Here is a 24655-nt window from a genome sequence, read left to right as displayed (position 1 = left end):
TAAAATACTAAGCATAAAATGTCCTCTTATGTCATATATAGAAGAACAACCTTTTAAAAAATCTTTTATTTCTCTTTCTGAAAAAGCAATAAACCTTCTGGCCTTTTGTTCATGGTATAAAAATGCCCATGTATGATTAAAAATAATTGAAGCTCAAAAGCCTCTCAATAGACACAGAAAATCCAGATTACAGGAATTCTTATATATGTTTTTCTTTTTTCACTATAGCCTGAAAACCTATGGATCTGGGTTCTGTTTATATGGATTTCAAGGTAATGTATTTCCTCTTGTTTTCTCTCCCTGTTGCTTTGCCAGTAGTGAGATATCAGGTTGACGTCTACACTGGGACGCTGAAGCATGCAGAAACGGAGTCTGAGGTTTTCCTCTGTCTCTTTGGGGAGAGGGGAGACTCTGGCCTCAGACTGCTGTACAAATCTAACATGCAAGTAAAATTTCAAAGAGGACAGGTGAGTCTATACAAATAATTTCCCAGATTCTTAACAATCTCTCTGAAGATGGCCATCTATGATTTAAAATTTAAAAGGTGTTTGGCACTCTTCAAATTTTAGTTTTAAGACATCTTTAACACGTTTTCCTGACCTGACTTTCTAGTGTGCTTTGTTTTGGAAGTTGTTCTTACAAGAAAAATGGGACATACTAAACCAACAATAAATAATAGAACAAAGAAAATATATTAAGATTAGTGATTGTGTGAGAGAAAGAAAAAAATGAACTGAAAAGACAAGGAAAGCATTTTTGAATGTGCTCTCTCAGGCTTGAAAGATACAAGGCATTATTTTAAAAGATAAGGCCATATAAATGCCATTATACTATATTTCATATAATAACACAATGACCTTTAATCTATATAACATCTTCAATGGGGCCAACTGTGTTATTTTCACACCTAAGCCGCTCCTTATTTCCTTTTGTCCTTATGGACAAGCATAAGTCTTTCTATACATTAGATCTTTGAGAAGTTGCAGTAGGATGTTGTTAATGTTATTTTGTTGTATATGGAGAGAAGGTACTATTTGAGGGTCTGAAATTAAGTTTGGGGATTATGTAATCTAAAGGCATATTTTTAAGAAAGAAGACTCCTTAAACCAGTTAGAGTGCTGTTTCTCAGACTGTTGTAGTTTGTGAAATATTTTGAAACATTGGATATCTTAAAGCTCACCTATACATTTGTCACTGTTGATTACACAAAAGCTTTCATCAGAATGAATAGGAAAGCTAGTTCTGCTTTGAGTGAGTCAAAAGCAAAATTAGGCCTAACTTTTGCTATCAGGAATGAATTATTAATTTTAAGCAGAAACAAAATTTTAGATACCATGGTATTATTATTAATATTATGCTAAGTAATCAGTGAAGTGATCTCCTGCAGAACCCTGCTGGCTGATGCTGGGGTATCAGCCCCAGACTCTTTCACCCTACCACTTGAGGATAAATGGCAGAGGCTCCATGTCCCCTGGCTGCCTGCTCGTTGGACGCCAGCATATATCATTTTGCAGCAGTGCTGTATCATGGGACGTTACCTGCTGAGATTTTGCAAGTCATCTTCATGATTGATCTTCCTCAGTTCATCATTGTGTTTAGCATTTTCCAGACAGTAGGGAGGGTGTGTTATGGACTGAAATTAAAATTGGGTAGGAGATATAGTTGCCATCAGTTTATGAAGAAGAGTACAGTGAGGGCTTAGTGGTATCCGTTTTTAAGTTTAGAATCAGAGATGTAAAAGTGTTTTTCTTCCCTGGTTCATTTTATATTTTACATTTTCTGTTATTTTCCTCAGTGCTTGGGATGTAATGGAAATGCCAAATAATTTCAAGAGTTTTGTAGTCAAGAAACTGTGGTAAGAGTCTGAGAGTTTTAGTATCAGACTTCGTGCACACCAGCCACATCTCACGTCATAAACCACTCATTGGGCTAGTTGTCATTTTCTCTACAAGGTGTCCTAGCGGGATAATAAAACGTAGCAATATATGTAACAGACCCAATTTAATTCCGTCTTCAAACCTAAAGTTACTTTAAGATACAAGAAGAGACCAGAAAGCTGACTCAGCCTATCTTTCCAGACCTCACGGTACTGTAGTTTGGGTTTGTCCCAAAGCTGACTGAGAGACAAAGACTTCAGTGAAGGTAATTTATCTGGGAGATAATCCCAGTAAGCACTTGAGAAGTGAAGGAGTGGGAACAGTGAGACAGGAAAGGAGAAAAGCAATATAGGGACATTTGTGAGCTGGTTACTATTATGGCTCTCTCTTCTTGCTGAGAGCTTCAGAGAAACTCTGTGAAACATCCCTCAGATTTGTCCCACCAGGGGAAGCCCTCAGACACAGAAGCAGGAGACAGGGGATTGAGATAGAAAGTTATGAGCACACCTAAACTGTTTATCAAAGCAGCAGATGCACCTAGAAATGGATCTAGAGGACATGGGATGGGGCATCACTTGCATTTGCTACAATAGGTGATGCGCCTCGTGAACGTCCCTTGTAAAGCCATGCTGAGAATGCAGGATAGTGACAATGAGATGATCCATGCACACATGAGAAGATGCACAAATACTCATCACCTGGTTTACAGAACCGTCATTACTGAGCTAGTAATGGTTTTGGTCTGGACTCTACAGGAGGTTTCCATCAACAACATGGAGCCAATAGTTGAGACCCAGGTAGTGTGTCTTCAAATATCAAATCGAAAATTCAACCTGGTAACAATGCAGGGAGCTGTTAAGACAGCTCCCCACATAGGCAATACAAGTGATACTAGAGTCACATTTTTTACCATAGAGTGCCAGTAGCTAACAGTCAACTATCATTTCTGGTAATTTTTCAGACTTACTTAAATTCATGATCCTTTCCTCAGATAACTTTAGGACAGTTATTCTCAACAACCATCTACGAGGAAGTAATGTGTGAAGGAGTTCTTTTTATTTTAATCAGTATAGCACTGACTTCAGGTCCTGAATCTCTCTGGAAATGTCAGTGTATGTTTGATATAACAAACTAATTCTATTTAGGAGTCCAGGCTGCTCTTTTACAACAAACCCAAGAATGTGCTCTATTTTCATCTACAGAGGAAGGTGCAGGGGAAGGATGTATTGAAGGTGGGAGGGAGGGAGGGGAGGGAGGGGAGGAAGGAAGGAAGGAAGGAAGGAAAGAAGATTTGTCCCACATGTCTCACAGCATATCAGTGCTCATAGAAAGGAAATGTGCTGTACATTAGCTGTATGGTTGTCAACCTGATACCCTAATGAACTGCTTCTCGAGTAGGGGTCTAACATGAGAAAAGTCTTTGTGTTGGGATTTCTTTGTTTATTACTCTGGATGCTACTACAAATGGAGAAAATAAAACTGTGAAAGCAAAAAAAAACAGCCAGAAATATATTCTTGATAGATAAAAAGTAATTTGCTTATTTTTCTTACCATATTGCCCCTTTTGATAGTAACATTATCTCTTTTAAAGTATTGTGCTGCTTCTGGCAGTCATTGGGCTATTACTATTGCCTGCATTTGCCATGCCTCGGACTCTAGTTATTTCTGTGAGGTTTTTTTTCTCTGTCTCCCACACCAGATTGATAAATTTCAAGTAGCAGCAGTGTCGCTTGGAAAACTGCAGAAGGTGCTGTTGCGCTGTGAGGCCAGTGACAAATCACAGTACTGGTACTGTGAACAAGTCGTAGTCAGAGAGCCCGGCACCACATCCAAGTCCATCTTCACCTGTCAAAGGTAATGCTGGTCTCCAAGGTACTTCAAAAGAATGTGCTGCACTGTGGATGATGCTGTGTGTGTGTGTGTATGTGTGTGTGTGTGTGTGGTGTGTATCTTTTAGGTCACAGATTTATTTCCTTAACTCAGATTCCACATCATGCATAACTCATTGATTGCTTAAATAATCTTTTGCTAAGCATTATAAGGAAGGCTTATCTTATAATTTCTTATTACCACAATGTTCTGTGTGTCACAGAAGGACTAAAAGTTTAATATTGGAAATTATTACATAAATAGTGAGAAAATTTGCTTAACTATTGGTTTCTTTACATTACTAAAATTGTAGTGTTACAACAGTTTCATAAGGAAATTAAGTGTGGAGAAGTTTACAGAAAAGAACTTTCAGAACAGAACGTAAGGAAGACAAACATTAAATTATGGATAAGTTGGACTTTCCTTGAGCCCCATGAGGGTCAGTCCTGAAAGCAGCTCTCTAAATTCCTGACCCGGCCCTGTACTGCCTAGGCTTGAGACACAGGTCCCACATATACTTCCTTCACCAAACCTCCTCATAGAAATCCCACACCTTCTTGCTTAAGAAAGTGTCACCTGTTTTTCCAAGAAGGCTGGTTCTCTGGATCTTTACTGAGCCCTGCTATTTCTCAAGAAAATGCTTAGCTTCGGCTAGATGGGCAATCATGTTTATTGTTGCTTGGTCTCTCAGTCACAGGGAATAGGCTGGGCCCCAGACTTACGAATTGATTTAAAACCCAATCTGTTGTGGGCATGGGAATGAGAAACTTGGGGTTCCATTTTGAAAATTTGAATCTTCAATATCGAGGGCTGCCCTGTAGCCTCTTTTTCCAAATAGGTAATCAACAGGAAATGAGATAACAAAGTACAGGCAGAATAGGGAAGAGGGGAAATTCAACGGTCTGGATTTAGCCAAGAAAATTGCGACTTTAAGTACTAAGCAAAAAGTAAAAATAATGAGGCAATTCAACTAAAAGACCTAAAGGCATGCCACTAAAAACTGCAAACACCCAAGATGATTGGAGCTGACTGCGGATGAACAGAAGCGGTGAGATCCACAGTAGCCCTCGTCTTTTTTGCCTTTTAGTCATTAAATTCAGTCAATTCCTTGTTCAGAGTGTCTGCTTAATTCATCCTTTCTTTTCTCTTACTACTACCTCTGCCCTGATTGATGCCCTTGTTCATCAAGACTAGCTCATCCCCGTCGTCTCCCAATTGTCTTCTGTGTCTTTCTTTCCCAGCCTACCTGCCCACAACTTCCAAACTAGCTCTTCTGTGGTACTAACTAGCATCGTTCTGACTTTATCTTTTCTTCTCTCATTTCTCCTTTCTTTTATTTTGAATTTTATTCTTTAATATTTTATTGTATCGCTTTGCCTGAAAATGTTTCAAGAAAAATTGTGGGGGAAAATAATGTTCTAAAAGCTGTATTTTAATCACATCACTCCCCTGTTAAAAACCTTCAGTAATCCTCATTGCCTACCACAAAAGCAAAGCAAAACATAACTTCCATTCGAGGCTTTGTAACATCTGACTCTATATTTCCCCCTCCAATTTGCTTTTATAGCAGTCCTCTTGCAAGATCTTAGTGAAATTAGACCCCTATAATTACCTAAACAAGTTCTGTTCCACTCTGCTTCTGTCCTCTGGAGTGCTAGTCTTCACTCAGGAGGACCTTTCCTTGGTCTATTCTCCCCGTTATAATCCTATCCAGCCTCAAGTTCCAATTCCAATTTGGCCTGTAGTATGACTTAATTGGCCAAACTACAAATATTTTTTCTCTTTTCTCAATGTGTACTCAGAACTTAGCACAGCACAGGCACCCCCATCTGATGAGTAACACGTAGCACTGAAGAGGACTTGGGTATCATTTCCCAGCCTGCTCCCACCCACAGCACACAGGCATCTCTGGGGCACTGGGGGCAGCTCTGTTTTATTCCCTGCATCAGAAGAGGTAGAGTGTGCTTCATCCAGGATTTTCATCTTATGTTCTGATATACTTTGTCACATTAATTTAGCTGATTTCTTTTAAATATGAAATCTCCTGGTGGATAATTTAGATGCATTCACTGCCACTGTCCATGTCTACACATACATTTCACTTCGTCACCCATCATTTATTGCGCTACCTTACTTTTTTTTTTTTTTTTTTTTGAGATGGAGTCTTGCTATGTCACACAGGCTGGAGTGCAGTGACTCGATCTCGGCTCACTGCAACCTTCACCTCCTGGGTTGAAGCAATTCTCCTGCCTCATGCTCCCAAGTAGCTGGGATTACAGGTGTGTACCACCATGCCTGGCTAACTTTTGTGTTTTTAGTGGAGACAGGGTTTCACCATGTTGGCCAGGCTGGTCTCCAACTCCTGACCTCAGGCAATCTGCCTGCCTTAACCTCCCAAAGTGCTGGATTACAGGCATGAGTCACTGCACCCGGCCCCTGCACTACCTTACTTCTTGTTTGTGCTGTGCTACCATGGCCTCCTTTGGAAGGAAGGAACATAAGTGATACCTTAATTATTATAATTTCAACAGGTTGTATCTGAAAGAATTTTAGTTATAAAATATATTGAACAATCACAAATAATGTAACAGATATAAAATATTAAATGTTAATATTTAATACCCTGCTCATAGTAGGTCCTAAATAAATGGTGGCTAGTGCTCATTCATATAATACCCTGATAAAGAAAGTAAGTTGCCAAAATAATTCCTTTCTACTATGTAGCTATAAAGAGATGGGACAGGTCCTACTTTCTTACTTCTTAAAGAAGCAGAAGAGTGTGGCACCAGGAATAGAACTTGTGGCATAGCAGGTTTCTTTCTACTGCAGAAAAAGACCATTCTGAAGCCACTTATAGTTACTTCTGTGCTCCCAGAGCCTTTTCTGTGCATATGAGGTCAAGGTCTGTGTCCACGGAGCCTGGAAGGCTGTTCTGAGGGGAAAGGAGACCCGCGGGTGCACACAGGAGCTGGACTGGACAGTCCTGGCGGGGGAGATGGGTAGGGTATGATGCTGGACATGTTCATTGTGGCTAGTTCGTTCTGGGGTGCAGGCATCCAAAATGCGCAGGTGCACACCACAGAAGGGAAAAGGAAAGAAAATCTCGGTCATGCTCCTTGGAGCTTCCTCAGAGAACAAGAATTTACAGCACAGCTGAATTAGGGCAGAGAGAAAGACCACCGAGTGCTTGTTCCTTTTGTGGGCTCAGGGGAAATGCTTAGGTGAGACACAAAGCAGAGCCGCGGGAGGAGACTGCTTCTGTGCATCACAGAGGCTGCCTGCGAGTGTGTGCATCCTCCTTTCCTTTTTCCCTCTTCAATTGAACACCCACGTCCTTATGGCTTTATTTTATTTCTATGCCTGAAGGTATTATTTTTCTGTCTTTTGTACATTTAATATAGATAGGGGTATACATCACTGAATTTCTACCATTTACACTGCAGGCTTGGCTATTTGAGGTTTGCAGCAAACAAAATTTGTATTTGAATAAGGCAGACATTCAACTGTCTTTATGAATTAATGCAAATATTTTTATTTAGTATTTATATTAGCTTCCTGTGGCTGCCGTAACAAATTGCCACAGACTTGATTGCATTGAACAACCGAAATATATCCTTTTGCAGTTCCTGGAGGCCAGTGATCCACGATCCAGGTGTCATCGGGGCCTCACTGTCTCGGAAGGCCTGGGAAACAGTCCTTCCTCACCCTCCCCACTTCTGCTGGGTGCTGATCATCCTTGGGTTTCCTTGGCTTGCAGCTGCATCACTCCAGCCTCTGCTCCATTGTCACATGGCTGTCTTCCTTTTGTGTGTCTGTGTCTCTGTGTTTCTTATCTTTTTGTAAAGACACTGTCGTCATTGGTCTAGGCCCATGCTACTCCAGTATGGCCTCATCTTTACTAATTACGTCTGCAAAAATCCTGTTTCCAAACAAGGTCGTGTTCTGAGGTTCTAGGTGGCCACGAATTTTGGAGGAACACTATTTAACCCAGTATGCTTTTTGAGTGGATTCTGTAATGTACTGTTTAGCATTAAATTAGGGAATCTCCAGATTTTTCTGTGTTAACAAACTTGAACTATTGTGTATGCATGTGTATATGAGAGTCTTGACTTTAATGTGAAATTATTAAAAATAAGTTAGCATCTATCTTTTAATAGAAACAATACCATTCACAATATTTATTTGATAACCTGCTTGACCTGAGAGGGCCTGGAAACAAGGAGAGTCAAAAGCCTCTCAATGTTGCCTTCCGTAACTCCTGACTGGTTTGGGAAATGACATTGACACGAGCTTGCAGAAGCAAGTTATTTGAAATAAAGGCCATATCTAGGGAAATTCTAAATAGAAGGAGAACTTACAAATGCAGAAATCAATCAGTTAAATGCAAATAACTACAAAGAATGACCAACATGGAGAAACCCTGTCTCTACTAAAAATACAAAATTAGCCAGGCGTGGTGGTGCATGCCTGTAATCCCAGCTACTCAGGAGGCTGAGGCAGGAGAATTGCTTGAACCCAGGAGGTGGAGGTAGTGGTGAGCTCATAGTGCACCATTACACTCCAGCCTGGGCAACAAGAGCAAAAACTCTGTCTCAAAAACAAATAAACAAATATAATGATCTAACTTGACTTGTCAAGGCAAGGCAGCATGACCAGCTTTGTCCTCTCAAAACCAAATTGTGGTCAGATAGGTGGAGTGACCCTGAGGCACATTCACCTGAGGAATAAGGATGTGATGCTGCACAGCATTCCTTAGAGTTGACATTGCAGCTAACACCTTTAAAGTGTTCCTGTCTTATTTCTATTCAGGATTCTTGGCTTTTTAAATTTTATTTATTTATTTATTTATTTATTTATTTATTTATTTATTTATTTTGAGAAAGGTTGAGATTATCTCCTTTGTGCAAAGTATAAGAAAAGAAGACTTTAAAAGCTTTCCACTATGGATAGAATAGACTATCAGCAAATCCTGAATACCTCTGGTAGGTGGAATGCCACTTCACAGACCCATACCCTTTTCACTGTCCTCAGCACCTTCTTACTAATTGTTGAAAAAAAGAGTCTGTTGTTCCACCGAAACAATTGTGGGCCGGTGAGGCAGGTGAGGCAGGCCTTTGGGCAAGGCAAATTAAAGGCCTTCCTTTCATCCTTGAAATCACTCTCTAGGGGAAACTTTGCAGCCAAAAGCTGGCCTTGGGCACACAGCAGGCCTACAGCTCAGCCAGGGCCTGGCAGACAGGTTCTTCTCTGCTCCTCACGGGCCTTCACTGTGTTCTCAGCTGGTGCTGTTGGATCTGAGTTTACCTAACTCTTGGCCATTCCCTGGTGCCTGGAGTCCTGTAGGCTTTCATGTGTATATTTACTGGTGAGTTGACAAAAGATGTGTCACCTCTGCTAGGAGATATTTCCTGAAGCCACAGGTTGGGAAACTCATTTTCCTGTACATGTTTCACAAGGCATCTGACATTAACTCAGCACTTACTACATTAAATTATATGTATGTGTTTATGTGTCTATCCTACTGCTCCAGCTCAGTACACTTTTCCCCAAGGTTGGCCTGATGTCTTATATTTTTACTTTCAGCTCCTATCATTGTTTCTGAAATAGAATGGGTTAAATTTACATGTGTAATAAATTCAACCAAAATGCATGCATTAATCAAGACACTATAAGCCCAAAGGGAAATCATATTAAAAGACAGATTTGGAATTAGAACATAAAATTTAAAAGGTTTAATTGTATCTTAACCTCACTAAGACATATATAAACGAAATTGTCACTTAATACCCATTTTTAAGTGTTAATGACAACAAAAAGCCAAAGAGTGATTCTTAGAATTAGCATAAGTTAAAAAAAAAAAAAAAAAAAAGACGTGACCCAGTGGTATAGAATTTTTTTTTTTTTTTGAGACAGAGTCTCGCTTTGTGGCTCAGGCTGGAGTGCGGTGGCGCGATCTCGGCTCACTGCAAGCTCCGCCTCCCGGGTTCATGCCATTCTTCTGCCTCAGCCTCCCCAGCAGCTGGGACTACAGGTGCCCGCCACCACGCCCAGCTAATTTTTTGTATTTTTAGTAGAGACGGGGTTTCACCATGTTAGCCAGGATGGTCTCGATCTCCTGACGTCGTGATCCGCCCGCCTCGGCCTCCCGAAGTACTGGGATTACAGGCGTGAGCCACCGCCCCCAGCCACTGGTATAGATTTTTAAGCAAAACGCAGTTTACTTGTCTCAGGATCTCACTCTTGAAAAACTGAAGTGGCTAGTTGACCAACCACACCGCAAGGGGGCTCCACCTTGACGGCCTGGTAGAGAGCTGCGTTTCTGCTGGTCTGTCACTGCAGCCTCACATACCAGCAGGGCCGCATCTCCATTCGCGAGATTGTTACGTGGAAGCAAGGTTGATAATCACCCCTCTACCATCCCATCATTATTATTCACAAAGCATTCTCCTTGCTTAATTGCCTTGTGGCAACTCTGGCAGTTATTCCATGAAAAGCAAACATAAGGCACGTGTTCTTGGGAGGTTGTAATGAAGACCTTCGGTGTCCACAGGACAAATACACAGAACATAATAGGTACTCAGAAAGTGTGTGCTAAATTAGTGAATTAGTGAGTAAATCATGAGCTGAGCCTTATACAGAACAGGACTGAGTATATCATTTGTGGAGAGGGTCAGGAAAAGAAGCAGGGGCAGCCCTGTTTGAACAGCATCCTTCTTCTGTGTAAGTATAGCTGGCAAGAGAACCTTTACACCTAGGCCAGCTCTGGCTGAAGGTGTTAGTGTGTGGTGAATTAAAAATGAATTATCCCCCTGCCTTGGCCATTTACCTTTCTAGGCTTTTCTTCCAATTCTCCTGAGTAGAGTACGTTTTGCTTCTGTCCCTAGACATTCTCCAGGGATATTGTTACTCTTTTCCCTCATTTGTTTTAGCTCATTTTATTCTTTCTTCTGCTTATTGAAATTCTTATCCCTTAAGGCCCCGGACAAAATGTTATCCATGCCATGAAGCTTTCTCTGCTTGCCAGTCAGAACTGTGTTCATCCTTACCCTCTTTAAATTCCTCCAGCACTTGACTTAGACCTTTGTGCAAGTCTTGCCAAACAGTGCACTGCCATTGTTTGTGAACGTATTTGTCTCACATACCAGATGATATGCTTCTTAAGGGTAGGGTCTCATAAATTTCTCTTTATTTTCCAGTATGGTTTCTCGTACCGAGTATGGATTTAGCAAATATTTATAGATAGGAATGGGGAAGGGAAGGAAGGAGGGAGGGGGGTAAGGACGATGGATGGAAAACATAATGGAATCCTAAGTTGGAAGAAACCTTAGAGGTCACCTAATCTTTGCATGAGTTCCCTCTGTAACATACTCAGATGTCTCATTACAAATAATTTATGCATTTATTTATTTTCAAAATAATTCAGCCTGTCTACAAATGCTTTTATTTTCCCTTTCTGGGAAAAGCGGAGGTGGGAAGGGTGAGGGGAGATGATGAATGATATAGATAAAAAAGATGTTGAAATTTTGATAAAGTACAGAAATGTAAAATACAATTTTTATAGGGAGAAGGGAATAATAAAAATTATCATGAGGCAGTGAGCAATCATTTAACTTTGCTGATTTTTTTTTTCCTGAAAGAGGCCACTATTAATCATTTCTTGCTATTCTGAGCATGTATTTGTGCTGCTGCAGATTTCTGTGCTCTTCTTTGTCAGTTTGTGCCATTCCTTGGTGCGAAAGTGACAAGTAGTGATGGTGGGAACCTGACAGAATGAGGTGCAGGAATGAGTCTTGTTCATTTTTTTGGGATGGGGGTGGAGACATAGAATCTTCAAATATTTCTTCTGCCGTTTTCAATGTGAATGTGTGACAAATATAAAATATATCTCAGACTAAATATAATCTGTACTACTCCTTACCTTGTTATACATCTTCCCCCAGCAAAACACCCTGCATGTTTTAAGGCAGGAGCACCCCAACACATTCCACAGTTGTCTAATCTTAAAACACTAAGAGAACTTTTGCCCCTGTCTTTGTGTTTCCTAGCTAGGCCAGTGAAAGGGAGCTCCCTGGTGACCAAGGGGTTTAGGCATTCTTTAGCTGATGGCTGGCTGCAGAGAATGGATTGTGGTCTTGGTCAAGCAATCTTCTGCTGCTTGCTTTTCATTCCACTCCTTTAACATCATCACTGTACCTCTCAAGCTATACTGCTCCAATTCTCCCATCTGTTCACTGGCTTTGGGGAAATTTTCTTGTCCTAATGCAAAAACTTCCTTCACTATGCAAGGCCTACTGTTTTATGGCACATCTGAGAAAAGTAGGGTGATTGTTGGTTGACTGGCAGTCACCCCAAATATATTTTCTGTAACACCAACTGTGTACAAGGCACTGTGTTTGGCAGTCAGAAAATGCAGTAGGAACTACTATACTGTAATACATTTATGTATGTTTAATTCTGTGTCCTTTGTGTAGCTACAATTATTATCCATAATTTACAAATGAGGAAATTGAGGGTTACACAGATTAAGAATATGGGTCAAGGTTGCACAAGCAGTAGATGTTGAAGCCAGGTTTTGAAACAAGGCAATCTGACTCTACTTGAAATTTAACATCTGTTTTCTTTTTTCTTTCTTTTCTTTTTCTTTCTTTTTTTTTTTTTTTTTTTTTTTTTGAGATGGAGTCTTGCTCTGTCACCCAGGCTGGAGTGCAGTGGAGCGATCTCAGCTCACTGCAACCTCTGCCTCCCAGGTTCAAGTGATTCTCCTGCCTCAGCCTCCTGAGTAGCTGGGATTACAGGTGTGCGCCACCACGCCTGGCCAATTTTTGTATTTTTAGTAGAGATGGGGTTTCACCATATTGGGCAGGCTGGTCTTGAACTCCTGACCTCAGGTGATCCACTCGCCTCGGCCTCCCAAAGTGCTGGGATTACAGGTGCGAGCCACTGCACTGGGCCCTGAAGTCTGTATTTTTAAACATGAAGCTGACTGCCTTTATTCAGGCATATAAAGTAAACTCTACATATATAACAATGTAGCTGGAAAGATGGGATACATAAACCAAAACATAACTAATAAAGTAAGATTGCATAATTAGGAGCTGACTAAATGTGCAAAATATATTATATGTGTGTTATTAGGTTCCAGAGGAGGAAAGAACACTGTGAGCTAAAGTGGTCAGAAGGAAATGGAATTTCTCTTAGCTCTGGAAAAATGGAGAGATGAGCAACCCTGACAGCTGGGTAGGACTGTGAGCTCACAGTTCGCCTTTATACCCCACACCTTCCCATTATCTGCTGATTGCAAGGCTAGTGTGGTGGCATCAGTCCTACAGCTCAGACTCTAAGTTCCTTGACATTGTCAGATCCTTGAGTAACCCACACACAACCCCTGCCCCTACCCCATCTTGTCCAGCAGCCTCCTGTGTGTCAGCCTCATGGAATCTCATTGGACTCTGGACCTTTGCCAGTGCTGTTGTCTCCCTCTACGGTGCCCTTCGTGACCTACTTATTGTCCAGCCTTCAGCTCAAGTATCACCTCTTTGTTGAATTGTTTTGTTCTTCATTCCTTTGCACTTCCCCATTCCTGCCATTGAGTTGGTCAGTCTCTTTCTTCTCCTATAACATCTGTATTTAAGTCACTCATCACACTTTGTTACATTTATATCTTTACATATCTGTTTTCTTCTGTTTTACAGTGGAAGCTCCTCAGGTCAGGTTTCTTCTCTCTTTTGTTTTTCTTGTAGCTCCAGCACTTAGGAAAATGCCTGCACACACAAGGCATTTTCTAAGTATCTATTGAATGGATAGATGGAAGGATGGAAGGAATGAGAGTATGCGTAAGTGTGTGAGATAGCAATAACCATGTTTTTTGTGGGCAATAATAAAATTGATATACCATGTAATACTACAAAAAAAAAAATACTTGTACATGACTTTTCATTTCAGCTTCACAACACTGCTATGAGGCAGGTAATTTAGTCAAAGAAAGTAAGCTTCAGGAGAGTAAGATCACAAAGCCAGTAAATGGCAAAGCTGGTTTTCTGAACTTTTCTTCAAAAGGGAGCTTCTAACGCTAAAGTTTACCTGGTTTAGGGGGAAGCTGCCTGGAGGATCAGCGATTAGCTCACCCGAAGCACGTTTTCCAACATGATAATATTTCACCAACTTTTATGGTTATATATATATATGTATTATTTTTTTTTAATGAGATGGAGTCTCACTCTGTTGCCCAGGCTGGAGTGCAGGGGCGTGATCTCAGCTCACTGCAAGCTCCACCTCCCAGGTTCATTCTATTCTCCTGCCTCAGCCTCCCGAGTAGCTGGGACTATAGGCGCCCACCACCACACCCGGCTAATTTTTTGTATTTTTAGTAGACGGGGTTTCACCATGTTAGCCACGATGGTCTCAATTTCCTGACCTTGTGATCCACCCGCCTTGGCCTCTCAAAGTGCTGGGATTACAGGTGTGAGCCACCACGCTTGGCCAATGGTAATATTCTTTTCGCAAACACCGAGGAAGAGATTTTAGAGGAAGTCAGGTGAAAGCAAGACAGAAACTCTCATAGAGGAAATATTAAAATAGGGAGTCTATTTTTCTGTGCCAAGTTTCCCTGCAACCAATGTGCAGGCCATGTTTTCTAGGCTGGTCCAGGTACCATGCTCAAAATCTGAAACCCGCCCTTGCCCTTTGCTCCAGCTTGGTACTGGGAGTGCTCTGCTGGAGCCCCATTTGCTTTTACAGGTGATAGTGATAGACGACTGACAAACCTGGAGAGGTGGGTGGTTAGCAGGGTTAGCAACGTATATATTTCGTTCTTCAAGCCACAGGTATGATACCATTCTTAGTGCTATGATGAGTATGTAATAGGATGGGTTGTGTTTGACTATATAAAAAGCAATTTTATAGTTAACATTTAGTGTGCAAAATTAATGCAGAATCAACCTCATTTTAAAATTGAGAAAATCAGAAATTAATTTTCTCTCTATTTTCTCCTCTCTCTTTCTTTCTCTCTCTCTTTTTCCTCAGATGGCTTCCTTTTATGTCTCAGGGCATAATTCATTCAGAAATTGAACTTTATCTTCAAGGTGAGGATTACTGAAACCATCGGTAGAAGGAAGTACAAGATGATTTTGTTACATCTGGACATCATGGAACACTATTCCCCAGTTTTCCTCAGAACAGCCCCTTTGATCATTTATCTTTTATTGTTGGATTTATAGTATTCCTCACAGTGAAATAAAAACATATGTAAATCTGTGTCTTAGAAATGTTATATGCTCTACTTGAAGTTAAAAATCAACGTAAGGATTTGCCACTGTTAAAGAGTTAAACTCATGTTTCTTCTTTTCCCATTTACGATGTCATCAGACAGATCTATTATTAACTGCACTTCACTTTTATTTTTGCAGAAATGCAAATAAATCATCAACCTAAAATACAAGAGGAAGCAAATGGTAAATGTTGTTGCCACTTTTCATCTTTTAATCATCTGAAATAATCCATTTCTGTTTCAAGATTACCAACCTTACACATTTTTTATAGTACATTCTTATTGAGTTTAACTGTTGATTGAAAAATACTTAAAATGAACACAGGAATAAGCATTAAAGTATAGTTGATTTATAAAGAAACTGACAGCAACTTTAGGCCCAAATGCTTTTTTCCTTAATGCTTCTCTTCAATCATTTAAATATATGGGGAAAATAATTATTTTCTGAACGGTTAAATTATATTAACTTCTTTTAATTGTACTTTTTAAAAAACTTATTTGCATATTGGTTTCTTAGTTTTCTTTTAAAGTTTTTGTAATTATCTTTTTCTATTAGATCCTCTTCAAATCAATCTGCAATTATAGTATTAATATGTTACATTTTTAAAGTTGATCTGAATGAAATTGATAAATACTGTTTACTAATATGCATACCAGGTTACCATATCTCTATGTTTTCAAAAATGGATATACTTTCTACAGTGGTGTGAAACTAGGCAAAGATTAGTGCTAACATTATTTTATTCATGAAGTCCTATAATGATGAAGATGGCTGCTGAGACATAAACAGTTCAAGCTTAAACTAGCATTCTTATCTATTTATATTAGGAACTGTGTTTCAGCTTAGTTTTTGTTATTTATTTTGTAAGGAAAAGTCTGTTCATGTGTCAGATTCTTAGTATGGTCATAATTTTACTAAGGTTCCAGAATTTCTTAATAATTTTAAAGGACCTCAAGAGGTCTGTGTCTTACAATAAACCATCAAGTAATAAGGCTTGAAATGATATTCTAAGTAGAAAAATTATCCATTAATACCAGAACTTGGTGGGGCATATGTGGGTAATAAAGGCTAATAGTTTTAAAATGAAGGTTATAATTAAGGCTGAAAATATCAGAAGTCCTTTGCCAATAATGTAAGCCATGTAATCAACATCAGTGATGTCAAACATGAAGTTGCAATGTACAGGGAATGTGTTGACCTAGAACTTTGTTAGATATACTTCATCAAATTTGATTAAAATAAGCTATTTTAAAATACTTGCTTGTAATTAATTATTTCTATTGTCTTATTTTATGGCCTCATTAAAATGTATATTTTTTATAGTTCAAAAGTGGATTAGTCGAAGACTAATGAGTTTAGTTAGTTTATGATACACTGTCATTGTTTGTGAATGGTTCTGTCTTATTTCATTTTTAAATTCTAAATAATGCGACCTTTCATATTTCTTGGGATATGATTCTGGAAATACATTAGTGATCTCATAGTTATGTGAATGAGCTAATTTATGGTGTGGAAAGAACCTTGAAATGTTAAGCAGTCTAATCTATTGAGGCAGTGTTACATGTGGTTAAGAATGTTGAAAAGCAAACATGAGTCTTAGATTTTGAAAGTATATGAAGCACATGTATGTCATTTATGCCTTTCTATGTAGCTTCAGGGGGAAGAAAGTAGACCAAAATGCTATTTAAATTTAAAGGAGAAAAGGAAAAAGGACTCAACTAAGTTATTTTTACTTTCATTTTGAGGTGATCAACACTAAGTACAATTGTGCACCATTACTAACTCCTAGCCATGTTTTATTAATTCCCACAATCATCTAGGACATGTTTTCTAAACTTTGACACCTTATAATCTTAAATATTTATAATTCATATAGGTAAAATCATTCTTCATAGCAAAACTAACTACATAACTGAGTTAGACTGAACTTGGTTGTGAGAGAATATTTTCAGTATCCATTGCTGGATTGAGTTTCTTCATTGTTATCAGTGCTTTTGGCATATTGCTCTTATATCCAGCCACTATGCTAAACCCCTTCACTAATTCCAATAAATTTATATTAATTATATAATAAAAAATAAATTTAAATTGTAGTTCTAGAAGGTTTTTCAAGATACAATTTGAATGATCTATGAAGACCATATCATATGTGAATTACAACACCTTTTCTTATCCTAATATGCTGTCTAGGTCCCTGGTACGATGTGGAATAGAAGCAGTGATGGTAACATTAATAGTGAATGCGTATATTATTTGCTGTGTAGTCTAAGTGTTCCAGAAAAATTTATATATTTCATCCTCCAGTAACCCTATGGGGTAGGTTGTATCATTATTCTACTTCACAGGTGATGAAACTAAAGGACAGAGAGGTTTTTATAACTTGCCTAAAGTCATACAAACAGATTTAGAATTTGAATGCAAGTGGTTCGACTTCGGGGACTGTACTGTTCTTGCTTTAGAGGGACTGATTTTCACTGCCCCCTGCCCCCAGTCACTAAAAATGTGTGCGTGAGAGAGTATTTATCTTCTGTGTCTTTGGATTTATCTTGTTGTGTTATTTTTTAACATATTAAGCTACATTTAGCTTTTAGCTTTGTTTAAAATCTGAAAGAAAGGATGTTTTTTTTTTTTTTTTTTTGAGATGGAGTCTTGCTCTGTCGCCCAGGCTGGAGTGCAGTGGCCGGATCTCAGCTCACTGCAAGCTCTGCCTCCTGGGTTCAGGCCATTCTCCTGTCTCAGCCTCCCGAGTAGCTGGGACTACAGGCACCCGCCGCCTCGCCCGGCTAATTTTTGTTTTTGTATTTTTTAGTAGAGACTGGGTTTCACCTTGTTAGCCAGGATGGTCTCGATCTCCTGACCTCGTGATCCGCCCGTCTCGGCCTCCCAAAGTGCTGGGATTACAGGCTTGAGCCACCGCGCCCGGCCTGAAAGGATGTTTTTAATTGTCAGGGGAGATTATTATTGTTATTATATTTCATATTACTCTTTTCTCAACCAGAACCTTTGTGGGGACAGGTTGGGTTTTTGATAAGCTCCTTTTACTACCCCTTATTTGGAGTCCAACCTTTCGCTAAGGGTGTATCCCCCTTTGGCTTACCTCAGAAGTCTCAGGTCCAGCTCCCACCCTCATGTGGCCATTGCCACTCATTCTCCTGGCTTGGAGTGTTGGCATCCATCACACCTGCAGTCCTCGCCTTCTTGTTTGCTGAGTGCTCACCACTCACTTTCAGCTAGTGGCCCCTTTTATTATTAACATGCAGTGGATAATTTTTCTTACTTCCTTGAGATTAGAATAATGTACTAAAAACAATTTTTTTTTTGTAATTTATCCAGAATCTCATTGTATTATAGTGAAATGGCTTTAAAAATATCATCTCAGGGCCAGGTGCAGTTGCTCATACCTGTAATCCCAGCACTTTGGGAGGCTGAGGTGGCCGGATCACTTGAGGTCAGGAGTTTGAGACCAGCCTGGCCAACATGGTGAAACCCAGTCTCTACTAAAAATACAATAATTAGCTGAGCGTGGTAGTGCATGCCTGTAATCCCAGCTACTCGGGAGGCTGAGGCAGAAGAATTGCTTGAATCTAGGTTTTGAGGTTGCAGTGAACCTAGATGGCACCACTGCACTCCAGCTGGGGCAACAGAGCAAGACCCTGTCTCAAAAAACTAAATAAATAAAATACCATCTCAGGAAACTGTGGCTCGGAAGTGTAAGAACCTTGTCATCAGTCAAGCAGTTAGTAAATGAAAGAACTGATATTGGAACTTAGCTCTTAACCATTATACAAAGCTGCTTGATTTTAATGACTCAGCTTCCTACATGTACTCAAGGATTTCTGACTTCAGGGATTTAAAAATTCTTGGAGCACTTATTTATAGGCAATGCCAACCCTTTGTAGTATCATTAACAATTTGGTGGATTTTGTGTGGTAAAGATTATTAAAATATTTTCTCTCTCCTCTCAATTCTATTGCCTATACATGCCTGGCTGGCCTCACTTCCCAAATAGTGTCTGCTCAAAGAAAGAAAATTAAATTTAATGATTAGTCTCAGCTAAACATGATTAAGAACATAAAATATTCTATCACATCATCATGCATTCTGAGTCAACTATAGATGGCTTTGTATTGCCTTCTACTCTGATCATTCAGGGTACAATTTCCTGTGGTGGTGTGGATAATGACAGAGTAACAGCCTACCTCTTGTGTTGGAGCCTTCTGTCTCTTGTGTCAGCCTCATTTCCTCCACAGGAAGACACACTGTGGCACTAGGGAGCCTGGGCAAGCCTCAGGAATCAGTGTCTCAGATGAGTGTGCATAATTTGTGAAGCTGAGATGCCAGAGGAACCATTTTCAAGATTGCCTCGTCAGTCCCAACATACAGAGCCTGAAACTAGGTTAATGAATTCCAGCAGGGCTAAGTGGGAAAAGAGAAGTCAACTTGTGAACAAGTTTAGAATCAAAAGGAGAGAAGGTGAGCCAAGAGGAATTCTCCCAGCAGAGGCCAGATGCTGTGACTTACTGTTTAGTGCCTGAAACCTTTGGTATGGGCATGCCAGGAAGTGTTAAGTGAGCAACCAGGAAGACAGTGCAGTGTTTCTCATGCCCTGGCTGGGTTTAGCTTCATTTGCTCCCAAATTAAATAGCTAGTGTTTAGTTTTTGTTTGATTCTAGAACATTGGCTCACACTTTTTTTTTTTTTTTTTTTGGTTTGAGACAAAATACCCGTAACTCAACATAGCAGTGGAATGGAATGGATTTGACACTGAAACAGTAATACTCACTCAGCATCTTCAGATATCCAACAGCCATGCAGAAACATCACCATCAACAGCCTACACCTCAACCACTTTGTGTTTATAAATAATTCACAGAAAGCATAGAATGGTTTGGGGTGAAGTAGACTTAATCAGGGTATGTCTTGTTAGTCTGAAGCAAGTTTTCTAAACCTTGGGTCTACTGACATTTCAGCTTGGATAATTTTTTGTTGTGGGGGACTGTCATAAATATCAGGGTATTCAGCAGCTTTCCTGGCTTCTACTCACCCACTGGATGGCAATAGCACGCACCTAGTTGTGATGACAAAAAAAAAAAAAAAATGTCTCCAGACATCAACAAATGTCTCTAAGGGGCAAAACCACCCACAGTTTAGAACTGCTGACCTAGAAAATAGTGGTTCTGCTGGAAAAGCGGTCAGAGAGGTGTGGAGATGGGGAAGTCTGGAAAGGAGGGTGTGGGAAACTGTTTGCTAAAAACGCCTGTAACTGCAGCATTTTCTGTGTTCTTCTGAACTCAACAAAAGGTAGAATCAGCCTGGGCAGACATTTGAAACTGCCTTGACTAACTGTGTAAAGCAGAAATGATAGTACGTGACAGTTTTGCTATACACTATTAGGTCATAAAAGATGACACCACTCCTGCCTGGGAATGTTAGTCTTTAGAATCCAGCCACTGTCCTGTGAAAAAGCCTGGACCTTATGGAGAAGTCTGCATGGAAAGGAACTAAGGGCATTGCTCTGACCCCTGGCTGTGCTTGCCACCAGCACCACCTTGCCAGTCACATTGAGAGAGTCATGTTGGAAGCAAATCCTCCTGGCCACAGCTGAACCGCCCCAATTGACACTATGTGGAGCAAAGATAATCCTTCCCTGCTAAGCCTGGCCCAAATTGTACTTTCAATGGCATAAGAAATGATTGTCATTGTTCTGCACCATTAAGTTTTAGGATAGTTTGTTATGCGGCAATAGATCATGGTAGCAGTAGAATTGGTAGTGGATAGGCTCATATAGACCTGCATACATAGGTCAAGACTTGGATTCTAAATATATTAAAGATTATGAATTGCTCTCCTAATGACCAGCACACAGTAATGTGGGTCTGAAAAGTAGATTTGAACCTAGTAGATTGCTTAGGATGTTGGGACACAAAGCACTCAGGAATTGTTAGCAAATGCAGTTGGCCTTCCGTACCTGCAGGTCCTACATCCCCGGATTCCATCAACCATAGATCGAAAAGTTCCAGAAAAAACCCAAACAATAAAAAATAACAATATAACAACAGAAAGTAATACACATTTAAAAAATACTATTTATATAGCATTTATATGGTATTATAAGTAATCTAGAGAAGATTTAATGTATATGGGAGGATGTGCATAGGTTATATGCAAATATTGTGCCATTTTATTGTTGTTTTTGTTTGGTTAGTTTATTTTTTAGAGACAGGGTCTTGCTCTGTCACCCAGGGTAGAGTGCAATGGCATGATCATAGTTTACTGCAGCCTTGACCTCTTCACCTCGGGATCCTCCTGCCTCGGCCTCCTGAGTAGCTGGGACTACAGGCATATGCCACCACGCCCAGCTAATTAAAAAAAATTGTAGAGACAAGATCTCACTGTGTTGCCCAGGCTGGGCTTGATCTTCCCACGTTGGCCTGCCAAAGCACTGGAATTACAGATGTGAGCTACTATTCTTGGCCAACTAGGCCATTTCCTATAAGAGACTTGAGCATCTTTGGATTTTGATATGAGGGGGCATCCTGGAACTAATCTCCCTGGAACACCGAAGGATGACTATAGTCAAAGGAAGGCAAGTCAAGTTTTCCATGTAAGCCAAGATAAAGTGGGTGATTAAAGAGGCAATGGGACATGGAAGAGGTTTGGCAGCAAGTATCAAGGATACAATGGAAGGGAATTTGGGATGAGGACAAGGTGGAAATGCCAAGGCTGAGCTGCTAGAATCCAGGTTGAAAATCATCACAGGGAACCTAGGGCACCTGGAAAGAATTTGATATTTAATTTTCACACTTTCCTCCCTGTTAAGGGTCAAGATTTGAGGTGGAATCGGATGTACTAGATTCTGAATCCTGACTGCACCACTTACTCACTGCATGGCTTGGGAAATCACTGTATTTCTTTCAAATACATTTTGAAAATACATTGTGCCTCAGTTTCTTTCCTATAAAATGTAGGTAATAGTAGAAACTCTTGGGATTGTTGTGAGAATTAAATAATATCCATAAAGTACCTTGAACAGAGCCTAGTACATCTTATGTATCCAATAAACATTAGCTTTTAAACTGTATGTTTCACTTGTAATGGAACCTATCCCTGTCTTAAGTGCTGCGGCTGTAGTCCCACTGTGCACATGTTTGGACTACAGCAAGCACTTCCCACCTGGTTGGCTGACTCTGTCACTCTTCTTAGTCTTCTCTCTTTAGCCCTGTAAAGTGGAGTGTCCTTTACGACATCATACAATAATCGGTGGTAAATAATCACAGGAATAACAAGAGATTCATCTTAGACCAATATCAAGATAAAATAGGTAACAGATTCATTTCTGATAATGTTTTATGGTTGTTTTCTGGACTTAAAGTGGAGAAAATTGAGCACTGTTCAAAACCATTTTATTCTAGGAAGCATAGCTGTTTCTAATTCGGTGTCAAATTTATCCCAACTCCTGTGGTAGTCAGCACAGAATTTCTCTATTGCTTTACATGTATAATAGGATTAATGATATTTGTCTCTTGAAAGAATAAAAATATTTGTAAAGCACTTAAAATTTAAAAAAAAATCTCATGATCCTCTTATGAGGTTGTAGTTTGAAGGACTTGTGAATTTATATACACAGAATTATTTGGAGATAAAATTAATAAAAATTAGAATAATCTGTCTTGTTTACAGTATCTTTGCTAAATCTCATATAAATATATTTATATGACCTTGAAAATGTGGATCATACAAGGTCAATATTTGTTTCGATTATCTTTGTGCTAATAAGATCAATTATGAGGCAAATAATAATGTCCTTGTCCTTTGTATGAAAAGTGACACTAATGCCACATCATCAGAAGGACTTGTTTTTGTTAATTGATAAGTAGTTATATATTGTGCTGAAATAATCTTAATAGTATCTTGAATATCCTTCCTCATACAGGCAGCCTTGCTTTTCAAAATACATTTTAACGGATCCCAAAACGTTTCATAAATCACCCATTCATTTTTTGAAAGGCTGTTATGTGCCAAATGTTGTATTAGGCACTGGGAATACAGAGACATTTAAGGCCAAAATCTGCCCTTCGGGGGCTTACAATCTGGGTGGAGAGGGTCCTGATCTGTCAAGGCACTTACTTGCATGTCCAAATGTTGAAGTGTGCCAGGGTCCAGTATAGGCATGAGAGGGAGAGTGGTTCATTCTGGTTACAGGGAGGAATGTTTGTCAATGCTTCTTTTTTCCTTTTTTGGAGATGGAGTCTCACTCTGTTGCCCAGGTTGGAGTGTAGTGGCCCGATCTCGGCTCACTGCAACCTCCACCTCCCGGTTCAAGCAATTCTCCTGCCTCAGCCTCCCGAGTAGCTGGGTGTACAGGCATGCACCACCATGCCCGGCTAATATTTGTATTTTTAGTAGAGATGAAGTTTCACCATATTGGCCAGGCTGGTCTCGAACTCCTGACCTCGTGATCTGCCCACCTCAGCCTCCCAAAGTGCTGGGATTACAGGTGTGAGCCGCTGCACCTGGCCACGTTAATGCTTCTTAAGAGAAGCTGACCTTTGAGCTAGGATGTTCACCAGGTTAGAGGAGAGAGCTGAAAGAGAGGACATTTTGGCTGAAAGATTTTAGTCCAAGTCCTGGAGGAAGAAAGGAGCCTTTCAGGATAGCTGAAGGCTGGCACAAGGGAAGGTCACCGTGTGAGAGGGAGGCTGTAGAGGGGTCCAGTGGCTACTTGGAGGTGGGTGTTATGGGCAGTGGGCATCAATATTATAAAAAGAGCTAGATTAGACATTTGACAGGCATACCAACCTCTATGTAATATTATGTCAGCATGGATGTAATGATAGAGAAAGTTTTATTAATTCTGACCCTTCCTCACCACCTAAAATCTGGGGTGCTCTCCAGGACTTTTTTGGAGGTAGATCTGTTCAACTTTTGAGTTTTATCCCCCAAGTCACCTGCAGTTCTTCTCCGTCTTTCCCTGCCACAACCCTCAACTTCTCTACCGAGTAAGAGCCAAACAAACATTTCATGCATAAGGCTCTTGGTCTTTTTAGGCTGTCTCAATCTACCCCTGATTATTATAGTCAGGGAAGTGAGAGACTGCAGTCTGCAGAGACGCGCTGGGTTTCTTCGCTTTCACTCAATCTTCCTGTGTCCTACTCTGTTAATGTAAGAGTCACGGGGACCACGTTTGCTGTCCAATGAGGCAAAGCAGACTGTCCTATCGTTTTTTTTTTAATTGCATTGCAGTGACTTAAGGCAAGCAGATGTGAAGAGTGTTTTCCCTCAGTATGCCCAACTAACAATTGCATGGAAGAGCTTAATTTACATGCATCCTCTCTGCATTTCTTTGAGTATTCAGTGGGTAGTTGCCAAGTAACTGAAAACGTGTCTAGACACAGATGTTTCTATATTCAACAACAGGGTTAATTTTCTGAACTGCAAAGTCAAATGCATGTAACCCCTGTAACAGAATACACAGAATAAGGTAAAGAAATAATGTTATAATCTAAGGAAGGGCTATTGAACTTTACTAGCTGTAGCAACTTTGCTCACCAAAATAACTCAGCCATGCTTTCCTGAGAATGCATTTCCAATTGATAAGAAAACATTGGGAAGGAAACAGTTAATGACAAGTCTGCAGTCTAA

General features: G+C 40.0%; 1 protein-coding gene across 3 annotated transcripts in view; it reads left to right on the top strand.

Annotated features, from left to right (window-relative positions):
• LOC105482286 (RP1 axonemal microtubule associated) overlaps window positions 1-24655 on the top strand; it is a 328970-nt gene that overhangs the window by 193535 nt on the left and 110780 nt on the right. For all 3 annotated transcript variants that reach the window (XM_071068238.1, XM_071068237.1, XM_071068236.1), the window contains 4 exons: window positions 316-467; window positions 3577-3731; window positions 14769-14827; window positions 15152-15196. In XM_071068238.1, the coding sequence (XP_070924339.1) occupies window positions 316-467; window positions 3577-3731; window positions 14769-14827; window positions 15152-15196 (411 nt within the window). The remainder of the gene's footprint in view (window positions 1-315; window positions 468-3576; window positions 3732-14768; window positions 14828-15151; window positions 15197-24655) is intronic.

This window comes from Macaca nemestrina, chromosome 8 (genome assembly GCF_043159975.1).
Source record: "Macaca nemestrina isolate mMacNem1 chromosome 8, mMacNem.hap1, whole genome shotgun sequence".
Lineage (NCBI taxonomy): Eukaryota > Metazoa > Chordata > Mammalia > Primates > Cercopithecidae > Macaca > Macaca nemestrina.
Note: the sequence above shows the minus strand (reverse complement) of the source record. Positions and strands in the feature narration are given on the sequence as shown.